Raw genomic sequence first — 12,262 nt, forward strand, 5'->3', positions numbered from 1 at the left:
TGGTTAAGTGGGGATTTGAACTCAAGCTTCCCCAGTTCGTAGCCTGACACTCTAAACTATATTACTCTGGCTCTTTTAGCACCTCAAGTCCTAACTGTGTTAACGGCACTTTAGATCCCCATGTACTTGAGCCAAGACATTTCCTCTGCCTTAGCCTCCGACACATATTATGTTCAGTTAACAGAACCTGGTCCTTTTTTTTTTAATTAATAGAGAGTAGAAGTGATGGGCATAAACCTATCCCAGCATGATGCTACTAAGTATTTCACACATTTCCTTATCTGTGTTTCTGATGAGAGGACACACGACATTTATAAAGTGTGGTTTTTTTCCAGGTGTCCTTGGGCATTTAAACAGGCAGTGCCAACATCTGCCCAAGGATTTGGAATTGCTCTCCTTTTATGGAGCTTGATGTGTCAGGTGCAAGGGTCATGCTCTGGTGCAGGTGGCCCCTAGAGGGACAGATAAGATCCCAGCTACTAGTGGACTGTTGATTAAGTGTGTATTACTAAAACAATGGTTGACATTGGCCTTACTCTACTTTAGGAAAGCCTGAAGTGGTGTTTCATCCCATCAACTTTACTAAGTATCAATGCTGTCCCTGGGGAGAGGAAGAATGGTGGCATTTGGAAACAGCCTTTGCCGGAATACTTTCCTAATTATAGCTGTTCGGCTTGGCCAAGTATTTGAAACAGTATGGGGTTATTCTGCAATCCATAGGTCTATGACTATCACAATTGCACACTTTAAATATTCAGAATACACTTGCTTTTATTAAAACGTGGCCATTTCATCAACAAAGACCTAATAACAATAGAAATAAACTCCCCTTTTGAATCCCATCATGATTTTCTTTTAAACCCGTCCCCCCCCCAAATGTCAATAACCAATTATTGAGGACAAAACCCAAGTAGAAAATAATGTACATTTTGGGTAACGTAGGGAATGACTGTCCAACATTAGCATTGTTTACCATGTGTGTAAAATGGTTCCTAGCATTCAGAGCTCTCTTACACTGTTCCAGAAGACATCAGATGACCACAATTTCAAAACTGTTTTCCTAGATTAACTGTCCAGACTTTCTAGTTAGCAGGAAGCCCGAGCAAAAAATATTTATTTTTTTCTCTCACCTAATTTGCTCTCTCTCTCCTCATTTTATTTACCCCATCAAATGGAAAATATTACAAGTTAATTTAAGCAAAGGCTGGTCTGAATGAATGCCTACAAATAATATGGATCAGTACAACCTAAAGCTTCCCCAATATATTTTTTTTAATAAGCCAGTCAGTAAAGCATGGCACTTTTAACCTCAGGGTGAAAGGTTTGAGTCCTATCTTGGGAGTCTAGATGAACCTTGTGGTACCTTCCAACTCTATGGTTCTATGTAGGTAAAAAAAGGTAAATGACCCCTGGATGGTTGAATCCAGTCAAAGGCGACTATGAAGTGTGGCACTCATCTTGCTTTTCAAGCTAAGAGAGCCATGTTTGTCCACAGACAGCTTTCCAGGTCATGTGCCCAGCATGACTACCACTACTGGCGCAAGGAGGACCATGACGAGTGCCAGAGCACACAGATATGCCATTTACCTTCCCACCGCAGCAGTACCTATTTATCTACTTTCACTGGTATGCTTTTGAACTGCTAGGTTGACAGAAACTGGGACAGAGCAACAGGAGTTCACCCCGTGGCACGGATTTGAACCACCAACCTTCCAATCGGCAAGCCCAAGGGGCTCAGTGGTTTAGACCACAGCGCCACCCACTCCCTATCTAAGATAATAGTGCTGGCTGGCTTAAAGATCATCGTGGTTGATCACAGAGTGGGAGGATGGGGTGCTGGGCTTTACAGGTCTTCATCAGTGCCTTCAACAGAGTCTGCATGGCAAAGGAAGCCAGTGGACTGAAGACAGGCGTAATGAGTTCTGATCTCTCTCCTTCAGAAGGCAGGCCACAGCAGACTGTGCACATGTGAAAGTCTCCAAATAGTCATCATGTGCAGAGATACACAAAAGCCTATTTCCCCACTTTATCGAAAATGTGACAAATCATTGCTGTAACCTGGATATCCAGGCTTTAGTGAAAGTGAGCCTAGCACACGAAAAGGTGAGACCATGTTTGCATACTCACTAGTGCGGAGTGCACCAAGGATTGTTTCTAAGTGGAATGTGAATGTTCTTGCACTGAAATGCTAGTTTAAAAAGAAAATAGGTAACGTACAAATTATACATACTTGAATTGAGAGTCTAAATCTGAGACAGACCCTGTAAACAAAGTTGGCTCAATACATTATAGAGCTTGTAACTCAAGAGCACTTAATCTCTGATGTAAGGGAGAAAATGAAAAGACTGTTTGCAGGAGAGTAATCAGATTAATAAAAATATACAGAAAGGGAGTTCTCCTTGTTTGTGTTTTAGTCACACCTAGGCAACACAATCAAGTAACATATGTGGAAGTGCAAACTTGGAATACCGTGGATTTAACAATGTATCACAATTATATGAACACCTATATTCAATATTCCATAGCTTTCTTAACAGATTGCAATGCAGTTGCGAATAAGAATGTAACTTTTCAATGAACACAAAATCAGTGTTAAAGACAGCATACATTCATGCATTCATACATACATTCATGTTATTGTCACATGAAACCAACCAGTACAGTGGAACCTCGGTTTTCGAGCATCTCAGAAGCCGAATGATTCAGAACCCAAACACAGAAAATCTGGAAGTAAATGCTTCTGTTTTTGAACGCACCTCGGAAGTCGAATGGCTTCTGAGGCGCATTTCTCCATTTTCTCCATTGAAATTGACTGACCTCCCATTGTGCCTTGGTTGTCAAATGTTTTGGAAGTCGAACGGTCTTCCGGAACGGATTACGTTCGACAACCGAGGTCCCACTGTATTTGTTATGGAACATACAATGACTTAGGGACACAGGTGGCGCTGTGGTCTAAACCACAGAACCTAGGGCTTGCTGATCAGAAGGTCAGCAGTTCGAATCCCTGCGATGGGGTGAGCTCCTGTTGTTCAGTTCCAGCTCCTGCCCAGCTAGCAGTTCAAAAGCATGTCAAGTGCAAGTAGATAAATAGGTACCACTCCAGTGGAAAGGTAAACGGCATTTCTGTGCACTGCTCTGGTTCGCCATGCTGGCCACATGATCCGGACGCTGTACGCTGGCTCCCTCGGCCTATAGAGGAAGATGCGCGCACAACCCCAGAGTCGTCCGTGACTGGACCTAACGGTCGGGGTACCTTTACCTATGCAATGGCTTGGATCTTAAGTTGCTCTTTTACTCACACAAAGAGGGTCAATATCTGCCCAACTTCCCCCTTGGCAACACATTATTTACCAAGGGTCACCTAACTGTTAGGGAACAGGTTTTTCAGGGAAGAGGGAGGCAGCCTACTTCAAAGCTACACATATTTTCCTGATAAGTTCCCTTCATGACGTCAGCAGCATATTGGGGTAATAATTTTAGGATGAAGTCTTGATGACTAGAGAAAGTATGTGTGTATACACCCACCCACACACCCAGAGAGACTGGCATCCATCTGTCTTGAGAGACAATGGAGTAGACCTCCAGGCGTGAAGTCAAACCACTGTGCTTGCTGCAGTGAAGTGACCTGCCTCAGGGCACAAGCCTGGGCAGTGTCTATGGAGGTCCCGGGCGGCCCAGGTGACAATATCACCCTCTCGGCCTCACTGGCATGGTCCAAAGGAAAGCAGAGCGGAGGAAAGCAAAGTTGGCACCAGCTTGGCTGTAGGAGTTCCTGGAAGGAGGCATACAAGATACCATCCAACTGTTTTAGGGATTCCACTCTGGATTGCCTTTTCTTCTCCCAAAGATGCCCCACAAGGCAGCGGCTAACTCCAGAATACCATTCTCGATACCACCTACCAATATTTTATGCCACCAGAAAATGCCATAGTCTTTAAGGTACCACAAAACTGTTGTTTTTTGCTACAAGAGGCTAAAAAAAGTAAAGGTACCCCTGCCCGTACGGGCCAGTCTTGACAGACTCTAGGGTTGTGCGCCCATCTCACTTAAGAGGCCAGGGGCCAGCGCTGTCCGGAGACACTTCCAGGTCATGTGGCCAGCGTGACATCGCTGCTCTGGCAAGGCAGAGCCGCACACGGAAACGCCGTTTACCTTCCCGCTAGTAAGCGGTCCCTATTTATCTACTTGCACCCAGGAGTGCTTTCGAACTGCTAGGTTGGCAGGCGCTGGGACCGAACAACGGGAGCGCACCCCGCCGCGGGGATTCGAATCGCCGACCTTTCGATCGGCAAGCACTAGGCGCTGAGGCTTTTACCCACAGCGCCACCCGCGTCCCATACAAGAGGCTAGGGTGATATAAAAATTTAATAAATAAACATGGCTGCCCCTCTGGAAATCTTTATCTTATCAAAGTCAATGGTTAAGCTCCCACTGATTAGTATAATTGGGATTTATACTCAATATGGTATGCTAAACATGATATTCATACACCAGGATAAAAATTAAATATTTAGGAAAAATCTTATATGCACCATAAATATCACCAAGCAAAGCATTTAAGATTTTCATACCCAAAAATATACTATTACTTTTAGTTATTCTTTCACAGATTCTATTTTCAGTTATCCTTAAGTACTTAACCTGGCAATATTTATTGTGCATTAAACAACAGAATACAATCTTACTTTGTCTGGGTAACCTTGAAAAAACACACCACAGATGTTAAGCCAAAAAGTCAATGAATTGTAACAGGGTCTTGAATATGTAATTTCAATAGAAGCATGATTGTTCTTTTGCTTTCTGTTAAACACGGCGCAACTCTCAAAAGTGTGTTACTGGCTTTTCTTCTGACAAATCAAATGAATTATCCAATGCACACACAATTTATTTGGCTACATCTCATATTAAAAGCATTATAGTACAGAGCTATTTCTATTCTTCATACGCTAACACCACAGTGAATCATGTTCCCAAGTTCTTTAAGTGTCAAAAGTTTCAATGATAAATACTTGAAATAGTTTTAAGGTCTCAAATCACTGATTGTCCTTTATGCTGATCTGCATACCCAAGGTAACAGCTACAATGTCTGGAAGTACAGGAACTACCCCCAGTTATATGACCTACTTCCCCTGAGTGAATGCTTTCAGCCTCTCTATTTTTCTCCTGTTCACAGGACTTAGGTTATTTTGCAATTTTCACAACATCACACCTCTTTCCCCTGCAATTCCAAAACATATGGGGAGTTGCTCTGCACGTTGGCAGTTTAGCTGAATGCAGAGGTGAGAGTCTTATGCCATTTTCTCGTTCCCTCAAAAGCCATGCACTATTATAAATCAAATTTAACTTGTATAAAGCTCAGTGTTAACTACAGGCAACAAAGAAATATACAGACTTTATTATTTTAGATCCCTGCCAGTTATTATCATTTTATACAGGACTGTCTGTATATATGGCTCCTTACAGAATTCAAAGAGGCAAAATATAAGCAGGTTCCTGCTCTTAAAGAGCTTCCAGCTTGCTTTCTGCAAAGGGAGATACATTCCTGACAGAGACTAGAATCTCCTCCACCTTCAATCTGAAGATTATCAATGCCTGTGAAGGAGGATCTTTCATGGCCCGACATGCACGGGTGCAATGCAGCGTACAACAGCATTCTCAAGACCGCTCCAATTGAATTTTAGATGGCATAATACTGGATAACCCTAATCAGCTTCTTCTAAGATACCTGACCATTATGTGTTTGCCTCAATGAGAGTTGTGGTATAGAACTGGGTTAGTGATTCCAGGTGGATTGAAACATCTGACAACTTCAAAAATTATAATGTCACTTCTCTGCAAATATGCCAATGTGTTGTTATACAGACACTAAAAGGAAAGGCAGTGGAGGTGAAGAAACAAGGGTACACCCTAAGCTGTTTAGGACTTTGCAAGCAAGCGCACGTGCCCACAGATTTCCAGATTTCTGGCAATCAAGGTAGCTGGGAACAATATCCTGGCCCTTCAGCGCAAATTAAATGAGAATATTTGTCATTGATGTTTACCACTAGGTTCAGCCCAACAGCATGCCTAATTTCTTTTAATCTATTTTGTGTTGCAGTCATTGTTATGATCCTGTCTTTATCTCTCCCAAAGAAAAGTACAGAATGCTTCCTTTCTCCAGTATGGTGCCCACGTTGCAGCAAACTCTTTTCAGCAAATTATTTCAGCCCGGCATTCTACAATGCATAGTACTGAGCATGCAATAAAGAAGAGAGATAAAAATCACACACCTATGTTCACTGCTCCTATGACAGCTTGGAAAATGATAAAATTCAGGTCACATAACTGATTAGATTTTGTATTTTGATGAATTTCACTCTCACCTTGCACTTTATCAGAACATAGTTCCCTGGCCTTCTCTCTCATCATTTTTGGAATCAAAACATCCTTTTCTACGTGCCTGAGCTGTGGCTCCTCTGCAAGAGAACAAAAATATTTCTATGTTTAGATGGCAAGTCGCAGGTGAACTGAAAGAACAAGAATGCTGTTTAGAAGGGATGTTAATACACCCAGAGTTCTGAAACAAAACACATGTATCAATGTATAATAACATCCTACTATCAACAATTAATAATAATTTATTATTTATACTCCACCCATCTGGCTGGGTTTCCACTGGCAAATAGATTAAAAGAAATGAGAAGAGGAGAAGAGGAGGTTAAGGGGTGATATGATAGCCATGTTCAAATATATAAAAGAATGTCACATAGAGGAGGGAGAAGGGTTGTTTTCTGCTGCTCCAGAGAAGCGGACATGGAGCAATGGATCCAAACTACAAGAAAGAAGATTCCACCTAAACATTAGGAAGAACTTCCTGACAGTAAGAGCTGTTCGACAGTGGAATTTGGTGCCAAGGAGTGTGGTGGAGTCTCCTTCTTTGGAGGTCTTTAAGCAGAGGCTTGACAACCATATGTCAGGAGTGCTCTGCTGGTGTTTCCTGCTTGGCAGGGGGTTCGACTCGATGGCCCTTGTGGTCTATTCCAACTCTATGATTCTATGAAATATATCAAGATGACAATGGGTGGAATTCAACATATAAAGTCTGCTTGTACAATAGAATTCCCACCCCCTCCTTCTCCTGCATGTCTTCCCACATAATTTTCTGCTGTGGAGGACTGAGAGCAAACCCCAAAATGGTTTAGGCAGCATCTGGTGGTATGTGCGGGGAGCGGAAGGGGAAGTCCTGCCATGTGAATGGATCTCATTCCAAGCACAGAACAACTTATTTGACTCCCACCCAATACCTTCATTTGCTGTATTTGCAAACAATATGCCTAAGGAATCTGACATGCCAGGGTCATTCCCATCTTATCCTCTGAAGGGCTAACATGTCCAAGGCTGTTCAGTGACCAGGATCTGAATTCCATTCGCCATAGCCCCATTCCACTAATCCAGGCTTAGGCAAACTTGGCCCTCCAGATGTTTTGGCACTACAACTCCCATCATCCCTAACTAACAGGATCAGTGGTCAGGGATGATGGGCATTGTAGTCCCAAAACATCTGTAAGGCTTTGTTTGGGGGTGCCTGCACTAATCTAACTAGTTGACCACACTGGCTCATGGCAATATATTCATAAGCAGGTTTTAGGAATATGAACCAATCACACAGAAAAAGCAGCATGATAACTTTCATCTTTATAGGAATAAAGAACAACAGATAACTTCACAATATGAGACCTTTCCATCACTTTAGCTCAGGGGTGATGAATCTATGACCCTTCCGGCTGCAGTTGGGACTCCAACTCCCATCAGCCTCAAACTATACATGCATTGGCCTGGGGTGATGGGAGTTGTAGTCCACAAACATATTGAGAACCACTGGTTCCCCATCCCTGCTGTAGCTAATATGAAACAGGCAAAGCATTGTTTTTAAAGCATTTTCAGTTTGTGCACAGAAACTGATTGACAGATTGGTGAGCTTGTTTCAAATGTGACATGGTGTGCTCCCTTGGGGCCACCCCAGTTGGCAGCAGTAGGCTGAACTCACTACATTTTCTGAAATGTATTCAAAGGTGTAATAATGCAGCGTACTAATCTAATTTGGAGGTTACCTGTGGCCAGGCTATCTCTACCTAGGTGGGGTTGCAGCTGGTGTACTTCTTTAACCTGGTAAAAGGTGCAGCATGCCATGAAGTCTCCAATGGCAGAGTTGGAGCAATCAGCATTTAAGACTGAAGGCCTGATCCTTAAGACCAGTGGTGTTCCAGATGTTGTGGGACTCCAGCATGTGCCAGCCAGCATGGCCAATGGGCCGGAATGACGTGGATGCACAGTCCTGCAACATCTGGTGGGCCACAGGTTAGCCACCCCTACTTTAAAGGGAGTGCAATCCCATTCAGAGCAGGTTGAACACCAACTTCCAAAACATATGAACTACCCATCAATACTGTCATTTCAGGACCGAGCTTCAGCTTAGCAACCTTCACCTGGTCCATTAATCATTCCAAACATGAATTTAGCACTCATGCCTTGTTCCACAGGAAGGTAACAGTTGGAAGATGGTGGTCCCTGTTTGAGAGGCAGGGTAGAAAGGGTCTCCCAGGGTGGGAGGCTGGAGGAAGAAACAGGCTCCCAGGTGGGAGCTGGGAGGGTCTACCTTTCTGTGTATGGATAAAGGATATGATATAATTGTGATGAAGGGCCTTTAATTCTTTTGTGTTTCCTCTTTTCTTTATCTAGTTTGACTTTTATTGTATTTTATATTGAAAACTTTCAATAAAAATTAACTAAAGAAGAAGAAGAAAGGGTTTAGCAGTTGTACCTGGAAAAAAAGGTTACATATTAGGGGACATTAGCTCTTCTCCTTGACAAAGAAAAACCTGCGAACAGCATTCTGATAAAACAGGCCAGAAGTTAATGGGAGGCAGAGATTGCTACATATGAGTGGCTTATTAGAACTGTGAAATTCTCGTTCTATTAACCACTATGCAGCTTGGTACAAGCCTATGCAGTGTTTCCTGGGAGTAAGCCCCACTGAATTCAGGGAAATTTCCCAGCAACTGAAACATACGCAGGATTGGTTCCTTTAGTAGTTCCTTTAGCTGCTTTTATGTAGGTTCGTTTCTAAAAATAGCCCAGAAAATTGTATACATTTGTGTTTTCCATAAGTTTCAAATGTTGAGATTGTACTACCTTAGATTCGCATCAATTCAAATTAAGAGAGAGAGTAAGGATGACAACACCAGGGGAAAAAATTCAAAGCTTTAACTTCTCACTATTCTATCATCACCTTGAAGTCAATTTTCACCTTTTTCACTGGCTGAATCTGTTATCTTACATTTTGCTTTGGGGCTCATGTGTTCTTGCAATATAGCAGTACTGGATTATGAGAATACTGACAAGCATGTTTGCTAAAAAGAAAAAAAAGTCACAAAGCTTATATTCTTGTAGGTTGGGGATCAGATTCTGTACCAATTCTGTAACATTTTGGGGAAACATAAAAGTAAAAACATTAACAGAGGGAGAGCGTAACTATAGATGTTGACTAATTCAGATACAAAACAATATAGTCAGTAGAGAAGGGGGAGAGTTGTTTCTGCAAGTAGTTTCATCTGACCTGTTTTATCTACAGTCATCTCAGAATAGCCAGCTTAACTGCTGAGAGATGGCAGATCAGACAGCCCCCTGGGAATTATAGGAGCTTCAGAGAAAATATTGTTGCACAGAAACTACATTTTATAGCCATGCATTCTCTTCTTGCCTTTTGCCAAGTTTTTCTAAAAACAACAACAACACACACACACCAAACAAATCCACTCTGAGCCATGCATGTAGAAGGCCAAGTTTAACCACCTTAATTACACAGCATCCTATCATATGCCCTAGAGTGGCACACTATACTTAACCTCTGACTTCTTTCCGAACCGATCAATTGGAGGGTGAACTGGAAACGCATGTCCAGATTTGTCACAGGCGGGTAAAAGCTTGAGAAGCAAAGGTAGCTTTCCCCATCATATTCTAATGCTAATCAGTACAGTGAGCCTGGGGTGTGTGGGGAAAGGGAACTTTATTTAGAACAGTTACCCTCCTTCCACATCAAGCCAATTTTTCTATGTGGTTGAACCTTCAGTCAGTAAATACAGCAATTACAGTGGTGCCTCGCAAGACGAAATTAATTCGTTCCGCGAGTTTTTTCGCAGAGCGAGTTTTTTCGTCTTGCGAAGCACCACAGCGGGGAGGGGTGGGGAGAAGCAGGGCAGCTGCCGCAGCCGGTCCTTGGACTCACCCGCGCCTTGTGGACACCGCGCGACGCGGCTGCTGGAGGGCGGCGGGGCTCAGAAGCGCGACTCCGGCTGCAACGCTGGCTGCTGGCAGCAACGGCTCCTGAGGGGAGCGCGCGAGGGCGGTGGGCAGCGGCGCGAGGCAGCCAGAAGGTCGGAGGGAGCCGGAGGAGCCGTCAGCAGGAAGGTGGAAGGGAGCCGGAGGAGCGGGGAAGCGAGCGTGCGACCGTCGCCATGACAGGAGAGGCAGGGCTGTTTCGTCTAGCGAAGCAAGCCCTTTGGAAAATCCGTCTTGCAAAGCACCTCAGAAAATGAAAAACCCTTTCGTCTAGCGGGTTTTTCGTCTTCCGAGGGATTCGTCTTGCGGGGTACCACTGTAAATGCAAGTTATATCCACAACAAAATGTTGCAGTGTGGAATACTGCTGTTCGATGTGCCAGCCTCCCCCCCCCTTTTTTTGCTGTTTTAATTGGGTTTTATAAACAAGGATGATGTTATACAAATAAGTATACCAAGTTTTCTCATATCATCTGTATATCACAAAATAGCATAATAAATGTGGAAAAATATCTACAACATAAGTTTCATTATTAGTGGTCAATGTATGAGTTCTTGGTTTATGATTTGGTTTAAATGATTAGGAGGAGGAAGAAGAAAGAAAGAAAGAAAGAAAGAAAAGATAGTGGAAGATGTGAAGGACGGAGGGGCAGGTGCGGTGGTGAGGGATGGTTATGCTTCTGTTATTCTACTTAGCGTGTGTGAAGGGTTGTGTCAGTGTTACTTGTATGGGTTCTCTTACTATTCACTTGTTGTATTTCCTTGGTGGTGAAAGAGGTGGAGTGTGGCTTAGGGTGTGGTTGGTTGTCTTTGGTTGGCTGTAGTGAGAATTGTTTTTGTGTGTGGGCGGGGTATGAGTGTGTATTTTTGAATCAGGTTAGACAGATTGATTCGTATGCTGTCGGGGGATTCTTGTTGTTGTCTTGTTGGGCTGTATATATGATAAAGGGGAACCAAATTGGGGTGAAGGTGTCTATTTGTCCCTGCGTCAATTTCAGTTTGTTTGGTTAGTTTTTCTAATAAGGCTGTTCCCCATGCTATTTGATACCATTGGTCCATGCTTACTCCTGACAGGTCTCTCCAGTGTCTGGCTATGAAGCTTCCCTTTTTCTAGCGCAGGGGTCAGCAAACATTTTCAGCAGGGGGCCAGTCCACTGTCCCACAGACCTTGTGGGGGACTAGACTATATTTGGGGGGGGGGGAATGAACAAATTCCTATGCCCCACAAATAACACAGAGATGCGTTTTAAATAAAAGGACACATTCTACTCATGTAAAAACACGCCGATTCCCAGACCGTCCGCAGGCCAGATTTAGAAGGCGATTGGGCCAGATCGGGCCCCTGGGCCTTAGTTTGCCTACCCATGTTCTAGCTAGCGGATGCCCTTCCGTTCCCTGTCCCCACTCCTCGTTTTCCAGCCTTGCGCAAGCTACAATTCCTGCTGCAGCCTTATATAGAAAGCCATTTCAAAACACTCTTCAAAGGCTGCCAAACCAAGGGCACATTATATTACCCCTTCCAAATCAAGACACTACCTAGATATGGATTAAAGCAAGGGTAAGAGAATCTGTGGCTTTCCAAGTGTTCTTGGGACTCCCAGCTCCTATCAGGTCCTGCCAGGGATGATGCAAGTGGCCGGGAATGATGTGAGTTGGAAACCAGCAAGGCTGGGAGGGCCACAAATTAGCCGCTCTTGAGATAAGGAGACTATGTGAGACTATGAAGAATTGTCAAATAGGCTGATGGAAGTCTAAAAGATGTTTATGTATAAAACCAAAGTTAAATTTGGATAAAATGTTTATTGGAAATTAAATAAAAATTATTTTTTTTACAAAAGAGAGAGATAAGGAGACAAGGCCCTGATAATCAAGGAAAGGATGCAGGGACACGCCAGGCAAAGCTGGGAAAAGGTCCTCTTGGTTTCAAACAGCACCTCCTGAGATTG

General features: G+C 43.4%; 1 protein-coding gene across 1 annotated transcript in view; it reads right to left on the minus strand.

Annotated features, from left to right (window-relative positions):
• CMC1 (C-X9-C motif containing 1) overlaps positions 1 to 12,262 on the minus strand; it is a 43,278-nt gene that overhangs the window by 26,478 nt on the left and 4,538 nt on the right. Inside the window, exon 2 of the mRNA XM_083405272.1 lies at positions 6,363 to 6,455. Coding sequence (XP_083261398.1) covers positions 6,363 to 6,455 — 93 coding nt within the window. The remainder of the gene's footprint in view (positions 1 to 6,362; positions 6,456 to 12,262) is intronic.

This window comes from Podarcis tiliguerta (genome assembly GCF_965153285.1).
Source record: "Podarcis tiliguerta genome assembly, chromosome: 12".
Lineage (NCBI taxonomy): Eukaryota > Metazoa > Chordata > Lepidosauria > Squamata > Lacertidae > Podarcis > Podarcis tiliguerta.